Source organism: Myotis daubentonii, chromosome 3 (genome assembly GCF_963259705.1).
Source record: "Myotis daubentonii chromosome 3, mMyoDau2.1, whole genome shotgun sequence".
In the NCBI taxonomy this organism is placed as follows: domain Eukaryota; kingdom Metazoa; phylum Chordata; class Mammalia; order Chiroptera; family Vespertilionidae; genus Myotis; species Myotis daubentonii.
Genome location: NC_081842.1, coordinates 177735739 through 177757648, shown reverse-complemented (window position 1 = coordinate 177757648; position 21910 = coordinate 177735739). Strand labels below are relative to the sequence as shown.

At 37.5% G+C, this 21910-nt stretch overlaps 1 protein-coding gene across 3 annotated transcripts in view; it reads left to right on the top strand.

Annotated features, from left to right (window-relative positions):
- Positions 1 to 21910, top strand: part of HOOK1 (hook microtubule tethering protein 1) — a 64183-nt gene that overhangs the window by 6746 nt on the left and 35527 nt on the right. For 2 of the 3 annotated variants that reach the window (XM_059689380.1, XM_059689378.1), the window contains exons 3-8: positions 2971 to 3043; positions 9485 to 9535; positions 10697 to 10829; positions 16288 to 16355; positions 17603 to 17665; positions 18976 to 19059. In XM_059689380.1, coding sequence (XP_059545363.1) covers positions 2971 to 3043; positions 9485 to 9535; positions 10697 to 10829; positions 16288 to 16355; positions 17603 to 17665; positions 18976 to 19059 — 472 coding nt within the window. The remainder of the gene's footprint in view (positions 1 to 2970; positions 3044 to 9484; positions 9536 to 10696; positions 10830 to 16287; positions 16356 to 17602; positions 17666 to 18975; positions 19060 to 21910) is intronic. The other variant, XM_059689379.1, reaches the window with a different exon arrangement.

The window sequence follows — 21910 nt, the reverse complement described above, 5'->3', positions numbered from 1 at the left end:
AATAGATGGAGTTACACATATGCTGATATATATGCAATTTGATATGTATTCTATTTTGTTGTATTGACAAGCTTCAAAACTTCATATGTCAAATTTTCTGAAGGTGTTAACATAGATATTTTTTACACTTAAAAATGTTGAATTTTGTGCCAAAAAAAGAACATTTGCAGAAAGTTTTAATTCATTACTTTATTTTGAAGAAAAGTGCTGCTGAATACTTCAGGAAGCTTATGGTTAACATGCTCCATCTCAAGATACTTGTGCACCCTGGTTTAAATGCTTTAAAAGTGACTATTTCGATGTGAAAGTCAAAGAATATCCAGGTCAACCAAAAATGTTTGAAGACCCACAATTACAAACATTATTGGTTGAAGATGGGTGTCAAACTCAAAAACAACTTGCAGAAAGATTAAACATTGCTCAGCAAACAATTTCCGATTGTTTGAAAGCAATGGGAAAGATTTTAAAAGGAAGAAAAATGGGTGCCACCTCAACTGAACAAAAGACAAGTGGAAAACCAAAAAGCCATCAGTAAAATGTTGCTTCAGTGGCACAAAAGAAAGTCTCTTTTGCATCAAATTGTGACTGGCGATGAAAAGTGGATTTATTTTGAGAATCCCAAATGCACAGAATCATGGGTTGATCCAGGTCAACCATCACATCAACTGCAAGGCCAAATCGCTTCGTAAAAAAACAATGCTCTGCATTTGGTGGGATCAGGAAGGTGTGGTGTATTATGAGCTTCTAAAACCAAGTGTAACCTTAATACTGATCGCTACTGACAACAAATAATCAATTTGAACCACGCTTTGATAGTGAAATGACCAAAATGTGCCAGAAGACATGGCAAATTAATTTTGCTTCATGGTGATGCACCATCAGACACTTCAAAACCAGTTAAAGACACATTAAAAGATCTTGCCTGAGAAATGTTACCCACCCGCTGTATTCACCAGACCTTGTTCCTTCAGATTACCACTTGTTCCCATTGATGGCACATGCACTTTCTGAGAGCACTTTAAAACAGGAAGAAGTGGAAAATTGGGTCCCTGAATGGTTTGCCTCAAAACAAGAAAAGTTCTATTGGGACGGTATCCACAAATTAGCTGAAAGATGGGGGGAATGTGTAGCTAGTGATGGACATTACTTTGAATAAAGCACTTTTGATGTTTCTCGTGAAATTATCGGGTTTTCTTTGATTATAATATCCACATTATTAACCGATACACCTAGTATATATTTATGGACACGTCAGCAAGTATTTCTCAGGGACTGAATATTTGTGCCCTTTCAAAATTCATATGCTGAAGACTTAACTGTGTAGGGCTTCATTGTGTATCTGTATTGGAGATAGGGCCTCTAAGGAAGTCATTAATGTTAATCAGATGGTAAGTGTGGGGGCCCTGATCTGCTAGGATTAGACTTCTTATAAAAAGAGAAATCAGAGAGGTCACTCCCTGCAAACATACAAAGAAGAGATCATGTGAGCACACATAGCAAGAGGGCAGCTGCCTACAAGCCAAGAGAACAGACTTCAGAATGAAACCTACCTTGCCAACATCTTAATCCCTTCCACTCTAAAAATCAGGAAAAAAAAAATCCTCCTCAGGTGAGGATTAACAAAAAAGAAAACAGTTAAAATTCAAAATAAAGGAATTTAAAATGGTGAAGCCATTTTTGGTTACTCCTGTCAGAAGTGAGATCTTCTGTATTAGAACATCTGAGGCAGACAGTTTCTGAAAAGCTAATCACTGTGTTCTAATTTCAGCTTTGCATTTTAAATTCAAGATACTGCCATGAAAAATAATACTTTGATTTCTTTCCTCACTTTAGTTGCTTATCTGTAAAGTCAAGATTTAGATGGGACCTTTAAGACCTCTTCTAGCACTATATTCTTTGTCGTGTTGGCTTAACTCTTTAAGCATTTATCTCATTCTCCTTTGAGTATAGTTATTTTTGCTTTCTATTTTTCCCTTTAATAATTATTCCTCTAAGAGTCAGAATAGTAAGTTATTTATCTTCAAATTAACCTTGCTCAATACCTTACTCAGAGCAAGTATCCAAATATTTGTTTTAAATATAATATATTAATATAGTCCATTATTTATAGTTAAATGTCATTCTTCTAGACCAGTGGTTCTCAACCTTCCTAATGCTGCGACCCTTTAATACAGTTCCCCATGTTGTGGTGACCCCCAATTTCATTGTTACAAATTGAACATAATTAAAGTGATTCATCAAAAAAAACAATATGTAATTATATATGTGTTTTCCAATGGTCTTAGGCGACCCCTGTGAAGGGTCTTTCGACCCCCAAAGGGGTCGCGACCCACAGGTTGAGAACCGCTGTTCTAGACCTTATTTAATACATACATATTGATATAGCAGGGTTTTTTTTTGTGTGTGTTGACCTTCAATATCAATAGTACTTAGTTTAAAACTAAATTTTTCCTTGTAGATTCCTCATTCTACTCATTCTACTCAGTTACAGTGAAATTTATTTGGGGTTTTGCCAGATACTAATTTCACTTGGGACAAATTATTGAGGTTCTCTCATCCTCAGTTCTCTGAAGAGTAAGATTGAAAAAAAATAGTTTGCCCAAGTTAATGTGACATTTATATGAAATAATATGGAAAAACATTAAGCACAGTGCTTGAGACATAGTAGACATGAAAAATTAGTTTTCTCTTTTTTTTTTCTCCTTTAGGATAGGGACTTTCACATCTTCCTACTTTCAGGGTACCTGTTGACATATTTAGTAAATGTTTCTTAAATTGAAGTTGTTAATCACTTAAGTAGTTTATTATGAGAAATTCTAAAATAAGTCATTAGGAATAACAAAAAATTTAGAGGATCTTCTAAATAATATGTACTATTCTTATTAAGGACAGGCTTTAAAATATGAAGTAACTTTTTCTGTTGACTAAATTTGGTATTTTACATGTTTAGCATTTGTATTTTTGTTTCAGTGATGCAGCTTGGTTCAATGAATCTTGGTTAGGCCGAATTAAGGAGGATATTGCCGACAACTGGAGGATAAAGGTATGCAGAATGAATTGAAGAACCCACTTGATCCAAGCATTGGTTCTAAAATTAGTACTAAGCTCAACTAAATTTTTTTTAAAATTAACTTAAGGTTGCACTTATTGTATGCAGTTTGAGCTTTGACACATGTATGTTTCCTATATAACTATCATCATAGTTAGAGATAGGAAATTTTATTAATCTAAAATATGTGCTTATGCCCCTTATGGCCACAGATCTGCTTTCTGTCCCTAAAGGTTTCATTTCTAGAGTTCCATATGAGTGGAATCAAACATTTTGTACTCTTTGTCTCTAGCATCTTTTACTCAGTTTAATGTTTTTGAGACTCATTCATGTTGACTGTATTAACAGTAGATTTGCTAAGTGTTATTTCGTTATATTACTATACCACATTCACTTATTGATGGATGTTTGAGTTGTTTTTTTTCCTCTTTCTTTCCTGATACTGTAATTTATGTGTTTTGTATTTTTGTCTTGATAAGTCTGGTTCAATCAATCTTTTTGAATTTTATTGTTGTTGTTTTGTTTTATTGATTTTTCTCTTTAATCTTTTTTTAAATTTCCTTTCTTCTACTTACATATTCACTTCTTTTTCTTGCTTCTTAAGGTGGAAGCTTATATCATCAGTTTTGGACCTTTGTCCTCTTCTCCCACCCGCCCCCCGTTATGAAGCATTGCCTTAGCCACATCCCATACATTTTGACATACAGTGTTCTTATTTTCAGTCATTTCAAAATATTTGGTAATTTTCCTTGTGATTTTTCCTTTGATCCATGGGTTAATTAGAAGTAATATTTTAAATTCTAAAAAGTTAGAATTTTTAAGTAACTTTAAAAAAATTTCTTAATTGCTAATTTAATTCCTTTTTTTAATATTTTTTATTGATTAAGATATTACATATGTGTATCCTCTACCCCTCCCCCCCCCCCCGCTCATCCCCTCCCCCCCCGTTGTCCGTGTCCATTGGTTAGGCCTATATGCTTGCATATAAGTCCTTTGGTTGATCTTTCCCCCTTGCCCCCACCCTCCCCTACCTTCCCTCCAAGGCCCGACAGTCCAATCAATGCCTCTCCGTCTCTGGATCAGTCCTTGTTCATCAGTTTATGTTGTTCATTATATTCCACAAATGAGTGAGATCCTGTGGTATTTATCCGCTCTCCAGTTCCATCCATGCTGTGGCAAATGGTAAGAGTTCCTTTTTCTTCTTCCTCTTCTTAAAGAATATCTTTCAGCATTTCATATAATGCTGGTTTGGTGGTGATGAACTCCTTTAGCTTTTTCTTATCCGTGAAGCTCTTTATCTGACCTTCTATTCTGAATGATAGCTTTGCTGGATAAAGTAATCTTGGTTGCAGGTTCTTGCTGTTCATCTCTTTGAATATTTCTTGCCACTCTCTTCTGGCCTGCATGGTTTCTGTTGAGAAATCAGCTGACAGTCGAATGGGTACTCCCTTGTAGGTAACTGACTGTCTTTCTCTTGCTGCTTTTAAGATTCTCTCTTTATCTTTTGCTCTTGGCATTTTAATTATGATGTGTCTTGGTGTGGTCCTCTTTGGATTCCTTTTGTTTGGGGTTCTCTGCGCTTCCTGGACTTGTAAGTCCATTTCTTTCACCAGGTAGGGGAAGTTTTCTGTCATTATTTCTTCAAAAAGGTTTTCAATATCTTGCCCTCTCTCTCCTTCTGGTACCCCTATAATTCTGATGTTGGTACGCTTGAAGTTGTCCCAGAGGTTCCTTACACTAGCTTCATATTTTTTGAATCTCTTTTCTTTTTTCTTTTTCGGTTGGGTATTTTTTGTTTCTTTGTATTTCAAATCTTTGACTTGATTCTTGGGATCCTCTTGTCTGCTGTTGGATCTCTGTAAATTATTCTTTATTTCAGTCAGTGTATGCTTAATTTCTAGTTGGTCCTTTTTCATGTCCTCCATGGTCTCACTATACTCCTTGAGGGATTCATTAAATTTATCGGCGGTTTCCATAAAATTCTTGAAAAACCTTATAAACGTGGCCTTGAACTCTATATCCAGTCGTTTGCTTTCCTCCGTTTCTGCCATTTGTGACCTTTTTCTTTGTCTCCGCATTTTGGCTGCTTCCCTGTGTTGATAGAGTGGCCCTGCGCGCCAGGTGTCCTGTAGGGCCCAGTGGCTCAGCCTCCCCAGTTACCTGGGGTAGACACTCTTGGTGCCTTGGTTGTTGTAGGATCACTGGGAGGAATTGACCTCCAAGCCAATTGGCTGTGGGAATCAGCTGTGTCTGAAGTGGGAGAATGGTCCCCCTCTGACCACTGGATAGAGTGGCTCCCGGATCTAAGGAGGTGCTAATTCAGCCCCTGCCTGAGGCCACACAGCAGGAGCCACGAAGAGGCTCAGCTGTGAAGCAATGCAAGCCGCTGCGGGGCCTTGGGCCTTCTCTTGGAAGTTCCAGGCCTGCCTGGCTGGGCTGTAGTTAGGTACATTCACATGCAAAAGCCTCTGCCGCAGCCTGGGTGGGGCGGGGTCTCAGGGAGTCAAAGGGCGGTGAAAGCAGCTTTGGTGATTCTCCGCGCCCGGAGCCGCGCGTCTCAGTGTCCCGGTAATGGCTGCAAGCACCTCTGAGGGAAAGCCGCCCTCAAGTTCGCCCGCTGCCGCCTGACAGACCAGCCTCTCCCCGTATGAGCCCTGGGTCCCCAGAGACCCGCTGGAACAGGAGTTCAGAGCAGTTGGGAGCTTGTGATTCAAAAAGACAGCCGCGTCCTCAGGCGCCACCCCCTTTCCTTGCGCGTGAGCCGCCGCCGTACCTCTGCACTTCACCTCCGCACCTCTGCACTTCACCTCCGCACCTCTGCACTTCACCTCCGCAGCTCCGCTGGCTCTCAGCGTGCCCCTGTTTTCTTCTAGTTGTAGAAATTACACTCAGCCAGCCTTCCTGTTGTTCTGGACGATGTTTGCTCTGACCCTTGCGGCATTCTTCAATTGTTGTGTGAGGCGACAATTTCCCGGTGTTTATCTATGCCGCCATCTTAGTTTCTCCTGGATATAGTATCTTTAATTCCATTTTGATATTAAGAAATTCCTTTAAATTTACTGGACTATTTTTATAGCCTAATATCTGTCTTTGGCGAATATTCCATATATACTTGAAAATAATATGTATTCTGCAGTTCTACAATTTATGTCAAGTTTATTGATAATACTGTTTGTATCTTTTATATCTTTATTGATTTCTTGTCTGATTATTTTATCAAGGTAGAAGGACTCCTTTAATTTCTAATGATGATTGTGGATTTGTCAGTTTTTCCTTTAAATTCTGTTAATTTCTAAATCTCATAACTTAATCTCTATTATTAGGTTTATATACATTAATTTTATGTTCTAAAATATGAATGAATAGACTTATCATTATGAAATATCTTTCTTTTATCCCTTATAATATTCCTTGTTCTGAAGTCTAATTTGTCTGGTACTAATGTAGCAACTTCATTTTTATGATTATGTTTTGCTTTAGTGTGTTTTTTTTTCCTGTTCTTTTAATCTCTAAGTTTTTATATTAGAAGTGTTTCATGGAGACACCTAATTGTTGGGTCTTGCTTTTTTATCCAGTGAACAACTCTTTATTTGGTTCTTTAAAAAAATAACAACAAACTTTGCATTTCTTATATTCCTGTTTTGTTTTGTTTTAGGTTTTTTTTAAAAAAATTTTATTGTTTAAAGTATTACAAATAGTAGTACATATGTCTCCTTATATCCCTGTTTTTATTGAAATCCTTGAACATTTTTAAACTAGCAGTTATAACATCATCTTCTAATTCTTTCATTTCTCATTTCTGGGCCTATTTCATTGACTTGAGTTTTGTCCTCATTATAGTACACATTTTCTTGCTTTTTCCCATGTGTAGTAATTCTTTATTGGATGCTAGATAGTTTGAGCATTATTGTTTAGTGTTGAGGTTTTTTTGTATTTTATAGTGTGTTGGACTTTTTTCTTGCAGGCAGTTAAGATACTTGTGAATCAGTTTGATCCTTTTTCTTAAAAAAATAATTCTTTATCGTTGAAAGAATTACATATGTCCCCCTTTTCCCCCCATTGACCCCCTCCAACCCGCTCCCGCCCCAGGCCTTCAGCACCCTATTGTCTGTGTCCATGAGTTATGCATATATGCATACATGATCTTTGGTTGATTACCTCCCTGCCCCCCCCACACATCCCCCTGCCTTCCCTCTGAGATTCCACACTCTGTTCCATGCTTCAAGTCTCTGAATCCACTTGTTCATCAGTTTATTTTGTTCATTTGATTCCACATATGAGTGCGATCATGTGATACTTGTCTTTTTCGGACTGACTTATTTCACTTAGCATGATACTCTCCAGGTCCCTTCATGCTGTCTCAAGGATAAGAGATTCTTCATAGTATTCCATGGTATAAATATACCACAGCTTTTTTATCCACTCATCTAATGATGGGCACTTGGGCTGTTTCCAGATCTTAGCTATTGTAAATTATGTTGCTATGAACATAGGGGTGCATGCATTCTTTCTAATTGGTGCTTCATGTTTCTTCGGATAAATTCCTAGAAGTGGGATCACTGGGTCATCTTTTAAAGGTTTTGGGGTGTGGAAAGCAGATTCTCTCGTTAGGGCTGGGGAACCATTTTTCTTCCAAGGGCCATTTGGATATTTATAACATAATTCTTGGGCCATACAAAATTATCAGCTTAAAAATTAGCCTGCTATATTTGGTCAAACATTTAATTAACTCACTCCTAATGCCTTGGCAGGGCCAGACCAAATGATTCTGCAAGCCAGACATTCTCCACCGCTGTTCTAGGGCTAGGTTAGACCTACTACTAAGTTGTGGTCTTTGGGAGTTATTAGTGAATGCTTGTCTATACAGCATAGTCTCTTCACCTGGCTGGTGGGAATTTCTTCAGTTTCTGGCTTGTATAATCATTGAGAATTGTTCAGATTATAGTTCCCAGGATTGTTCTTTCCTTGGAAATTATTTTTGTTAAATCTCATTGAGTTTTACCCGTGCACATGCAAATTAATATTCAATCATAGCGTCAAAGGAACCATTAATGCAGATTTCTGGATGCCGGGGTCTAGCCCCAGCGGGTCCAGGGGTCCCCAAAGGTGTAGACGGAGTCGACGAAGAAGGAATGACACGGAGACAGCATTCAGTTGATCAGCAGCCTTGCCAGGATCTCTAGCCACAATCTCCAGCCAAGTTCTGTGTCCATGTTCTCTTGCTAGGTTCTCCAGCCAGGTTCTCCAGGTTCTCCAGCGAGGTTCAGACACCATGTTCCCTCGCTAGGTTCTCCAGCCAGGTTCTGTCTGAGATCTCCAGCCAGGTTCGGTCACCAGGTTCTAGTCAGGTTCTCTTGCCATATTTCTGTAGTCAGGTTCAGTCCAGGATCTTTTGCCATGTTCTCTCCAGCGAAGTTCTTCTGTCTGTAGGTTCTGTGTAGGTTCTGTCTTCTGAGTTCTGACTTCTAAGTTCTGTGTTCTAAGTTCTGTCTCTTTCTGTCTTGTTACATCTGTATTTATACCAGTTGATTCAATCCTATCAATCTCTATTACAAAGGTTAGGGTGTTTCTTACCTCCATTCCAGGGAGTTAAGATTATGTAGCTTAAGCATGATTGTTCGTAGTTAAAGTGATTAATTACCCGCCTGGCACTTAGTTAGGTTTTATTCCCTCCCTAACTTCAGGGGAAAATCCCTACCTGGGGAAACAACCTTTCTCAGAGACCTTGGTTAAAACACATAGTGCCAAGAAGGTGAGAAACATATTAAGAACAGTATGCCATATATGCCAGGTCCCTTGAAACAGCAAGCATGGACCGGCTCCCGGCATCTGGAGTTCTTTTTCTCTATAGCTCTCAATTTTTCATTTGTCTGCCCTGCAAATTCTGAATACTGTGATCTTCATGAACATCTGATGTCTCTCTCTCCAACTCAACAAGAACATCAGGCCCTATGCTATGGTGTGAAAATTGCCTCTAGAAAGAAATCTTGGATAGTGTAGGGGTCATCTTTTTTTGTTTTCCTTATCTCAGAAATTATAGTTCTATATTACTTGTTGGCTACAGCTTGAAAACAATTGACCCTTGTATCTTCTCCTGTTTTCTAGTTGTTTGTGTCAGGAAAATTAAGTCTAGACCTATTACTCGCTCATGACTGAGCATGGACGTGCTAAATCTTTAAAGTTGGTACTTGACTTCATTCTGTCTCATTTTAAATAGAATCACCCTGGTTAAACTTTGTAAGCATGCAGACATTTTCTTTCACTCAAACTGATTAACACTTCAGTGTTTAAAAATTATCATGTACTTAATATTTGTAGAACTGTAACATATAGTATATTTTTTATTATCGGGGGCAGTTTCTGTTGTCTTTCACCTTGGCATACATTTTCTTTCATTATGAAATTGTGAAATTTCTTATTTTTTTCCCCCATTAGGCTAGTAATTTAAAGAAGGTACTTCAAGGAATTATGAGTTATTACAGCGAGGTATGAGAAACATCTGACTTTGTTTAACTACAAAATGCTATGTGATAATTATATGACACTGAAAAATGACTTGGCTTTTCATTTATAACATATTACTGGAAAATAATTTATAATGAATATATATCTTTTTGCCATTTTTAGAACATTCAAATTATGTGAACATAAACAGGCTTAAACTTAATACATTGATTTGGGAAATAATGTTGCTTCTGTATTGATACTGTTTAAATTTATTATATTTTGAAATAGAATTGCCTCCAAATGATTTGATTTTATGCAATGCTGTAAAGTAGACCTTATAATGAAATTGCAATTATTTCATATTTAAAACATTGCTTTGATAGCTATTTGCAATGCAAACAATAGCACACATATACTATGAAATTATGCTTGTGCAAATGAATTGGGGGGAAATGCAAAGTAAAAGTAGTATTAAACACATTAGCTAGTACATTTAAGTATTTTTTTTCTTATTCAGCATCCTAAGTTCACTGCTAGGATTATTTGATATAACAAGGTTTATTGCTTAATGTTTGGAAATGGCAGCAATTGCCATTACAAAATTATGTTTCTATTTTTTAAAGTTGTCCCAGTTTAGCTTGTTATTTCTTCCAAATAATTTTAAGACTGAAATTTTTCAATTTATTTATGCCTAAAACTCATTTTGAAGCTTTTTCTAATGCCACAAAAACTCTTAATTAGCTGAAAAAGAAAGATCAGGTCAGGAAAGATTAATTCATTAGATTTGTTGTTTATGTGTGATGATTTATTTTGTGATTCTCTTAACTGATTATATATCAAAATATCATGAATATTCTTTGGCATAACACAAATCTTTTTTTTTTTTTTTTAATGAAAAGGCCTAAGTATTGTCAAGGTAGATCAGGCCAGGGGCTTCTTAAACAATCCCTTTTTTATAGTGAGATCGAAGGATATTTTGTACAAAAGCATTTTAGTTGCTTTTGGTTTGTTACTCAAAATTTTGGGAGGTGGCTTGAACTTTACTAACTGGCTTTAGTCAGTATTTTGGATGTATCATTTGTTAATTTATCTGAGTCATTTTAGGAACCTATTTATAATTTTTCTAGTAATAATTAAATGCAGTAAATTTTTTGTAGCCTACATAAATGAATGATTTAATTTATTGTTTCAATACCACAGTTTTTGGGGCAACAGATTTCTGAAGAACTTATTCCTGATTTAAACCGAATAACTGAAAGTTCAGATTCTGTGGAGCTTGGGAGGTTACTGCAGCTTATTTTAGGTTGTGCGGTCAACTGTGAAAAGAAGCAAGGTAAGTGAATTTCTGTCATTTGAGAATATGTACTTTCTATAAACAACATACATTTCTATAGAAAATAGCACTAAAATGTCCTGTTACTGGTTGACAGCACCCTGAGATGTAAGTCAGAAAATAGGAATTCTAGCACAGCTCTGCCACTAAAAAGTTACCAATCTTGAGTATCATAATTATACCTGGATTCTGAGATTCATATTCAGTGGCTATATATAATGTATTTTAATTTAATTAGTTTAATATGTTCATTGCTTAAGACTTATTGGATAATCAGTAAATATTGTACTTATTCATTTGATATAGTATCTCTTTCCCTTTTAAGATAATAAAACCTTAGGTTGATTTAGAATCTGTACTAATAAAAGTGTAATATGCTAATTAGACCAAACAGCCAAATGACCTTCCGGACATCATTTTGGACGACCTTGTGGACAAAGCTGTGGTGGTGGAGGCTGAGGCAGAGATGGTTAGGGGCGATCAGGCCAGCAGGGGAGCAGTTGGGGGCAATCAGGCTGGCAGGGGAGCAGTTAGGGGGTGATCAGGCCAGCAGGGGGGAAGTTAGGCGGCGATCAGGCCAGCAGGGGAGCAGTTTGGGTGCGATCAGGCTGGCAGGGGAACAGTTAGGGGCATCAGGCAGGCAGAGGTGGTTAGGGGTGATTAGGCAGGCACGCAGAGTGGTTAGGGGTGATCAGACAGGCAGGCAGAGTGTTTAGGGGCGATCAGTCAGGCAGGCAGGTAAGCGGTTAGAAGCCAGTAGTCCTGGACTGTGAGAGGGATGCCCAGCAGTCGGATTGGAGAGGGTGCAGGCTGGGCTGAGGGACCCCTGCCCCCATGCATGAATTTTGTGTACCAGGCCTCTAGTTTTATAAATAAATATGCAGGTGTTAAATTATAATTCAGGCTTCTTTAGATGATATTCTGCTCTTCAGAAGAATGCCTGTCCAGTGAATCCTCCAAATAAGTAGTCTAATGATATAAATGGAATTGGTATATTATATTGATAAAAACAAACACAGTGATCCATGTTCTACTGAGTAGAAGAAAAGCATTTTGGTTGAATATAGTGAATAAAATGATGAACTGAACAAACCAGGATCTACTTGACTGAAGGGCTTGCATTGATCTAAGTGGTAAGATTTTTGATGCTGGTGTTTTTTGCATGAGCCAGCCAAACTTGGCTTTATTACATTACCTTTAAAACAAAATGTTGGATACTTAAGTTGTAAAATATTTTTAAAATATGTTTTTATTGATTTTTATAGAGGGATAGAAAGAAACTTCGATGGGAGAGAAACATCGATCAGTTGCCTCCTGCACACCTCCTACTGGGGATTGAGCTCACAACCCTGGGCATGTACCCTGACTGGGAACCCAACTGGTGACCTCCTGATTCATGGGTTAATGCTCAACCACTGAGCCATACCAGGCGGGCTAAGTTTGTAAAGTATTTTAAGCCAGGACCTTAGAAAACACATTCCATGTTATCTAATGAAAGAAGAGAGCATATGAGATAGGATAAGTTCAATAAAGCAAATTCAGGGAGGAGAAAAATAAAAAAACTTGACATTAATCCTGTATAATAAAAGTCTAATATGCAAATCGACCGAATGGCAGAATGACCTGTTGCTGTGATGCACACTGACCACCAGGGGGCCAACAATGCAGGAGCTGCCCCCCAGGTGGTCAGTGCACTCCCACAGGGAGAGCGCCGCTCAGCCAGAAGCCAGGCTCAGGGCTGGCGAGTGCAGCGGTGGAAGCCTTTCCTGCCTCTGTGGCAGCACTAACTATGTCTGGAGTGGGCCTAAACCATCAGTTGGACATCCCCTGAGAGCTCCTGGACTGCGAGAAGGTGCAGGCCGGGCTGAGGGACGCCCCTGAGTGCACGAATCTTGTGCCCCAGGCCTTTAGTTACAGTAGGTCCTCAGGTTATGTTGGAGATCCGTTACTACCACGCGACGAAACATGATTTTCGCCATAAGTTGGAATCCACCTACATAAGCAGCTACATCACTCAGCTGGAGCACATACACAGCAGTAATGAAGTGAAACAGTAAAAAAAATTTAAAAGAAAGATAACAGTTCCTGACCTTTACTTGTGGTAAATAAATAATAATAAACATAAAGCACATATGTACATACGTCAAAATGACAGAGCTTTTTTTTTTATACAAATAAATGGGAGATGGTGACGTATCCACGAAACTGAGTACGTCGGACTATGTAACCCGAGGACTGCCTGTATCAATAAAAAGGGATTGAGTATCTGGAAATTTTGATATTAGTCCTTCCAGCTGTCATTCCCTAGCTGTTTTGTTTAGGGCACATCACTTCCCTAGAGGCTTTTATTTCTAACAGATAATGTCAAAGGTCTACCTATTGGAATGTAAGGAATGTAAAGTTAAAACTTCAATAAGTGTTTAAAAATGGACAAATCGAAGCTCATTTTTAGCATTTTTCTGTTGTGATCTTTTGAATTTTTTCTTTAATCCTTTGTTTCTATTTCAATTACTGGGTATATATAACATCTGTCAAATAGTGGGCATTGGCACGAATTTAATGCCAATAGGAATCCTCAATTTGGGTGCTGTGAAGAAGGAAACTATATACAGTGCAAAACAGCTCAACTGTGATACAGCACGACTATGAAAACAGCAGGGCCGTGAGGCAGACTTGGGGTCAGGCTCCTCTCCAGCTAGACGCCTCTGCTCTGCTCCTCCATGGTCTGCCTTGGGTTGAACTGGTCTGCTCTGCTCTGCTGTGCTTTGGTCTTTTGGTCTGCTCCTCTTTGGTCTGTTCTTCTCTGGCCCATTCAGCTCAGCCAGGGAGACACAGTCTTCAGTTTTTGGTGGAAAGGGAAAGTGTTCTCTCAGAGCTAGAGGGGAGCTGGCTTATATGGGAAGGAGTGCCCGCCCCTACTCCCTGATTGTTCAGTCCTCATGCAAATGAGGAATCTAAATCCTCACAGTTTGGTCCAAAAGGCACTGTCTGATTGATTAGAATAGAGCCACTCTAGTTGGTTGGAACTTCACATCTCTGATTGGATGGAGAAAGCCTCAGGAATTCCTTTATAAGTTGGCTCATATGGAAGAAACACAGTGCAGGCAAGCAGTTAAGTGCAGATTCTCCCTGAAGTGCAGTTTGCATGTGAGGTTCCTGTGTAGAAATGGCTGATAATCTGTTTTATGTATTCTTTATTGATTACAGAGAGGAAGAAAGGGAGATAGATAGAAAGATAGAAACATCAATGATGAGAATCATTGATCAGCTCCCTCTTATTGCATGCCCTCTTATTGCCTTCAATTACTGGTGATTGAGCCTGGAACCCGGGCATTTGCCCCGACCAGGATTCAAACCGTGACTTCCAGGTTCACAGGTCTATGCTCAAACACTGACCTACTCTAGACGAGCTGGGCTCTGGTTTTTTAAAATTTGAGCCCAGTTAACCACCAAGAGCCCTTCTTAGTAGGTGTCTTCTTTCTCAGGGTTCACACATTATTTTTGCTTAATTTGAGCTTGTTTGTCAGTTTTAATACTCTTTTATTAAAGAAACAACTTTGGCTTTGATTCTGTTCTATTTGTACTGGTAAATATTCGTTCTTCTATCTTGTTTCTTTCACTTGAATAAATCAGTTCTATTTCAAGCTATGATTGGCATGTTAAGCTAGAGTTTTCCCTTACATTATAATTTTGTTGCTTCTTACAAATTTTAATGTAATATGTAGTATTTTCATAATTTTAAGCATTACTTAGCAATTTTGTCCTTATATTTTTAAAAGGAAATTCAATTCTTAGATAAATAAATAAAAGCTTAGAAAGTAGTAAATATAAGGAGATAGCTTAATTTTCATTATTAAAAAATCAGGACTAGCCTTAGCTGGTTTGGCTCACTGGATAGAGCGTCAGCCTGGGGATTGAGGGGTCCCAGGTTCGATTCCGGTCAAGGGCATGTACCTTGGTTGCAGGCACATCCCCAGTAGGGGGTGTGCAGGAGGCAGCTGATCGATGTTTCTCTCTCATCGATGTTTCTAACTCTCTATCCCTCTCCCTTCCTCTCTGTAAAAAATCAATACAATATATATTTAAAAAAAAATCAGAATTATCTACTTGAATTATTTTTGGAGGAATGTGTCTGGGTTTGCAATTTTTAGGAGTAAGCAGATAAATGAAAAAAAAATTCTTTAAGTAACTTAATTAAAATGTAAAAATAAAACACATCCAGAATATAATGTTGCTTCCACACCTTCATGCTTTGCAAACTTTATTTTCAAAATGATTCCATCCAAGGTATTGCAACATTCTAATCATGAATGAATGAACTAGTTTGGTAAACAGTACCCTGTATATTTTGGTGAGGAAAATGATCATTTTTTTTTTACTACTTTAGCAAACTGGAAGTACTCTATTATCCCAAAAATTCAGTTAAAGGAAACCATTCCACTTCTTGTGCATTCTCTAGTTAATTCTCCCTCCCCCCCCCCCCCCCACACACACACTCATATAGCACTTAGTTGTCAGGTACATATCAGAATCAGAATCTGTCTAGTTGTTGGCTTCACAAATAAAAGAAAGACTTAAAGAACTTCTTAGAAGTTTCCAGAGGAGTTATTAAAATAATAAAACTATTAGACAATACGAAGTCTTTAAAGTTGTTAGAAAATTGTCTTAGCTAGAAAACATGTAGCTGAAATGGATTTAAATCTGCAAATACATGAAAGACGTTGTCTCATCATTCCTCCTTTCTCATTGGGATAATATCAGCTTAACTTATTGCATGTGTGCTTGTATCAGTATCACCTTAAGATGAGACTTGGTAAATGTTGGATGGGCTTTTACAGGAAGCTATATAACTTCTTTCTTTGAAAGCCTTCCTGAAATGAACTAAATAGGAGATCAAATTAAACTTTCTGGGCTTAAAATTTTAGAAGTTCATTTAATACATGTGATTTTATTACATGATACTGAATATTTTAACAAGAGGAAGAAATTGTCATAATTGTTTTAAGATTAATTGCAATCTCTTCTTTTTCTGTTCCTTATAAGAAAATTAGAAGTTTTCTTCTTTAAAATAAGCCATTTAGCCTTGGCTGGGTGGCTCAGTTGGTTGGACTGTCATCCTGTACACCAAAATGTTGTGGGTTTGATTTCTGGTCATGGCTCATTCAGGAGGCAACTAATCGATTTCTCTCTCTCTCCTTCTCCCTAAAAATCAATAAAAAACATATGCTTATATGAGGATTAAAAATAAGTAGATAAACCATTTAAAAATATTTATATGACTATTTTTAATTGTCTGCTGGTTTTTAATTGACATACTTCTTGTGGAAAAATAATGTACTTGCATAGACAGTTAGATGTGGTAAATGCATTTTTATGCTATTAATTGAATAAATAAAGCACTATGGGTAAAGAGTAGATTCTTTTTCAGAAAAAATCTGATTTCTTTTTTAAATCATAGAACATATTCAAAACATAATGACACTGGAAGAGTCTGTTCAACATGTGGTCATGACTGCTATTCAAGAGGTAAGTTACGTCATATTCACATATGTATGAAAATCTTAAACTAAATGTTATAAAACTTCACATAAATTTTATGGATGTATATTTTTCTGTTTGTATAAATTTGCTCTTTGCAGCATGTTTACTTGCTTTTAGCTATTGTGTCTTCCCTGCCCCCCCCCAAAAAAATATCTTAAAAGGACATCAAGCCCAATATTAGTTTTTCTGCACTTAAAAGGTAAATTGATATTGTCAAGATCCTTTAAATAACTTCAATTAAGCAGGATAAATAACCTCTCTCCTTTTTTTCTGCCACTTACAGCAATCTCTCCTGAAATTTTAAAGTGTGTTCTGTGTATTTGTATTTATGTGTGTGTATGTATGTATGTATGTGTATGTGTGTGTAACATTTGCATTTTCAGAATGTTAGAACTGTGAGAAAACATGGTGATACTTAATAAGTTTTGGAGCCAGGTAGCCTGGGTTCAAGCCAGACTAGTTATCAAAGTTGAACCATAAAGATTCAGAAATCATGTCATGCATGTTTATTCTTCAAATCAGACTAAAAAGGCAGAGATACAGAGCAGGGGAAACCTGAGGGAAAGTAGAGTGAAGGATTACTGAGGACAACCATAGTTTGGAAGGGGCATTATATAGGACTTTAGAAGTCTGTGTACTCTGAATATGCATTTTTGGTTTGAATTCAAGGTGTCACTATACATAAATAAGTCTGCCTTTTATATGCAAAAATAACTATTTTGCAGAAATTTTTTTATATAACTCCTATGTTTAAAATCTCTTTAAATTAGTAATTTTGCCATATCACTCATTTTTTCTTTTTTCCCTTTAATTGAATTTATTGTGGTGTCACTGGTTAACATAGTTATACAGGTTTCAGGTGCACAATTCTGCTGTATCACTCATTTAAAGGCTGTATTTTAAAAGTTAATATTTATTATGGAAGAGTCATTTTATTATGTTCATTTTTATTCATCTTTTAGAACTTGGATTATAATTCTTTAGTGCACATGTTTTCAGTATGTGTACTTATTTTAAGCATACTTTACTTATAATATCCTCACTTGCATAATGCCTTGAATATTGTGTTATTTAACTTAAACCTCTGTGAAATTTTTATTTGAATAATATTCTAAGGATTGTCAAATTAAGATAAGGAAAAATTATAAAGTGTTCCACTGTCCTTTCAAGTAAACATTTTTACTGTAGAAACATCAGTTTATTGTACTTAATTTACTATTTTAATTTCCTAGTTGATGAGCAAAGAAATATTGAGCTCTCCTACAAATGATGCTGTTGGAGAATTAGAACAACAGGTGAGTATTTCCGTATGTGAGGAAGATGTTGAAAGCAATGATATAGTACTTTGCCAGTTACTGTCATAAAGCTTTCAGAGAACATATACAAGATTATTTTCCTCCATGGGGTTTATATAGTTTATGAGATCTCAATTGAATATTATGCATTCCTTCATGAATACAAGTAGTGCTGGTCTGCAGAGATTTTTATGATCATTTGAAGAGCTGAAAAGTATCGAATTTCCTTCTGACACTTATAAAGCATACTAGAGGCCGGTTGCACAAAATTTGTGCACTTGGGGTGGGGGTGGGGCATCCCTCAACCCGGCCTGTGCCCAGGGATCGGGCCTAAGCCAGCAGTTGGACATCCCTCTTGTCTGGGATTCCTCTCACAGTCTGGGACCCCTCACTCCTTACCGCCCACCAGCTCGCTGTTCCTTAGTGCTACTGCCGTGGCGGGAGAGACTCCTGCCTCTGCTGCGCTCGCCAGCGGTGAGCCCGGCTTCTGGCTGAGCGGCACTCCCCTTGTGGGAGTGCACTCACCACCAAGGGGTTGCTCTTGCGTTGAGCGTCTGCTCTCTGGTGGTCAGTGCGCATCATAGCGACTGGTTGTCCGATCTTTCTGCCTTTTGGTCGATTTGCATATTAGGGTTTTATTATATAGGATGTGACCCATTTTATATAGTTAGAAAGTAGCAGACAGTTTAAAAAATTCTGCTAAGTTCACGTTTATCTACTAAGGTAATATAATTTTTGTCACAGTTGCTTCCCTTTCTCTTAATATTGAAGAAACAGCTCAAAGACCCTGTACTTGAGTCTCCTTCCCCTGGCTCTATTATATGACTTTCTTAATGGGGGAAAATGCCCTCTCCGCCTGGATATAACCCACTCTGGTTGTAAAGGAAAGGGTAAGAGGAGAGGCAAATGCATCAAGAACTTTTCTTGTTACATTTTTACACATTTGTTTTTCATGAATTCACTCATCTGAAGAAGTATTTCAAATTAAAATATTTTTTTCTAGAAAGATTTTAATTTAAGCTTGTGTTCTAATTTTTTGCTGTGATGAAATTAAGCAGTGCATCCGCTAATACTCTTGCTTAAATATTTCACAAGGATTTACATAAAATTTTATTTCTGTGGGACCTTAGCCTTAAATGTTAATGATATGTAAATATCACATAAAAACAAAAAATTAAGACTTATTTGTTAATAGGTAAAATTTAAAAACCTTTTCCAATATCAGTGTATATATGTGTTGTGATGAAAGCATATTTTTCAGTTTGTATCAAAACATGATTTACTAACAATTAGGACATTTTATATTTCAGCTTAAAAGGGCTCTGGAAGAACTTCAGGAAGCACTCTCAGAAAAAGAAGAACTGAGGCAGAGATGCCAAGAACTGGATATGCAGGTGCGGAAAAGAAACCGATCTAAGAAAGTTCCTGTTTTAAGTGTACCAGGGTTTAATTTTAATTAGGTAATTGGCAAAGTGTATTGGAGGTTGGGTTTCATTTCATAAAGGGCCCATTAAAAGACTACATTAAAGGTTTGAATATTCCAGTATGATTTTCATAATTATTTTCTCTCTAATTGAAAATTGCTGGCTTAACTACTTCGAAAAGATCATTCTAATTATAGAATTTTAACTAATATTTAGATGTGTTAGTTTTATCTTTTGTAAAAAGTGGAAATTAAAGTATCTATTTCATAGTGTTTGTATATTAAGTGAGGTGATGGATAGAAATGCTTAGAAGTGCTTGACCCCCCAATAACTGAGTGCCAATTTTGTTTTGCTAGCATGTATGTGAATATGAACACATGCATATATAATTCTTGTGTTTATCTGTAATGCATGTTAGCAGAATAAACTTGATGTAAGAAATAATAATTAATGGTTAAAGAGAGAGATTTTCAAACCAGGCCATCTATATCCAGAATCTGGCCGTGTTATTAACTGGTTATATCCTCTCAGGCAAGTCACTTAATTTCTATACTTCATCTTAATTTCTATCACATCTGTCAAGAAATGATGTGATAATATATATCTCCCAGAGTGATTATGAGTATTGAGTGAGTTAATATACATAAAGCACTAAGAATAAGGTGGCACATAGCACTGTATATTTGCATACATACATTGTTATTGCTATTATGTGAAGATGCAAATGTAGAAGTTATGCAATAAGTCTTAAAACTATACAAAAGGTTAATTGTTCTGTCATAATATCCTATATATAAATTTAATTTTTGTGTATGTTTCTATTGTAAGGATCTTAAGGGCACAAATTCTTATTCTTTTTTTATATATCAGTCACTTAGGATTATACATGATAGGTAATAGTCACTAAACTGCTTTTATGACAAGGAGGGATAATTGTTTCCTTCTATAGCTGCCTGGGGACAGTTTTCCAGACTTTTTTGTGTTTCTCATTAGGAGGACAATGTCTGTAACTTTCCTATAGTGTATTTAAGGTAAAATTAAGAATTTTAATTTCCTGTTATTAGCTCAATGTGTCAATATATAGTCTCATTCACATAAGTGGGTTAAGTTAATTACACCTTTTGAAAATAAAAATACCAGACTTGTACAGTATGTCAGAAGTCATGATAGGTCAAGTTTGTTGTTTTGTGTGTGTGTGTGTGTGTTTAATCTTTATTCAAGGGTATGTTTTTATTGATTTTTAGAGAGAGGAAGGAGGGAGAGAGAGAAACCTTGATGTGAGAAATATCAATCAGTTACCTCCCATATGTGCCTGGACTGAGCAGGAATTGAACCTACAACCTAGTTATCTGACTGGGAATTGAACCTGAAACTTTTTGGTGTGTAGGACGATGGTCCAACCAATTGAGCCACCTGGCCAGGGCAGCTCCAATTTTTTGTTTTAATAATCTCAATAAAATCATATGTAAACTTAAGGCTTTATAAAAAGTCACAGCCTTGCTATAAAATTTTAAAGATGTTTTAAAATGAAAACAAATAGAACAAGAGAGCAAATAATGCTTATTACATAAATTGTAAGTAAAGTAGGAAAATGTCTGCTACTAATACTGATGTGATTTTAAAGTTACTTGTTTTTAACCATCCTATATAATAAAAGCCCAGCGACCATAACGGTATAAGGACCAGAATGACTGGTCGACCAATCACTTTGAGGTGTACTGACTACCTCTTGGTCCCACCCCTGGCCCACAAGCTCATATCACTGGATGGCAAACGGGGAACTGGAGTGGGTGGTGGCGGTGGGACTGGGGACTGGCAAACTGGCAGAAGATGGCTCTGATCTCAGGCTAGGCCTAGGGACCGTACTCGCGCACAATTTCATGGGCCAGGCCTCTAGTTTTAAATAAGAGAATAGTCTCAATGTAAGTATAAATTTAATTCATATTGTTGTTATTGATTCATGAACTAAATAATGTATTTGTCCCTGAAGACTTGATGTGCAACTGATCATTTTCTGCTATGAAACTAAAATGATAACTTTATGCATACATCTATGTATTTTGGCTTACTAGGTAACAGCATCCTGCAAATAAATTTATAACGAAAAAGGGAACAAATTAATTTTTCAAAGTTAATTGATATATCACAGTTTAGAGCAGCGGTTCTCAACCTGTGGGTTGCGACCCCTTTGGCAGTCAAACAACCCTTTCACAGGGGTTGCCTAAGACCATCCTGCATATCAGATATTTACATTACAATTCATAACAGTAGCAAAATTACAGCTATAAAGTAGCAAAGAAAATAATTTTACGGTTGGGGTCACAACATGAGGAACTGTATTTAAAGGGCCAGAAGGTTGAGAACCACTGGTTTAGAGACTTAGAAACATTTTCTTTATGGAACCAAGGCAAGCATAACATTTCGGAAATATTTTCGTTATCTATACTAATAAAAGGGTAATATGCTAATTGGACTGGGATACCTTCCGGAAGACCTTCCAGACAAAGCCATGGTGGTGCGGCCGAGGCAGAGGTGGTTAGAGGTGATCAGGCTGGCAGGGGAGGGCAGTTGGGGGCAAGCAGGCCGGCAGGGGTGGCAGGTGGGGGCAGTTGGGGGTGAGCAGGCCAGTGGGGAAGGCAGTTGGGGGCGATCAGGCTGGTGGGCAGGGCAGTTGGGGGCGAGCAGACCGGCAGGGGCAGGGGCCGGGTGTAGGTGAGCAAGCCAGCGGGGGGGCAGTTGAAGGCGAGCAGGGGGGTGCAGTTGGGGGCAAGCTGGCCAGCAGGGGGGCAGTTGGGGGCAAGCTGGCCAGCAGGGGGGCAGT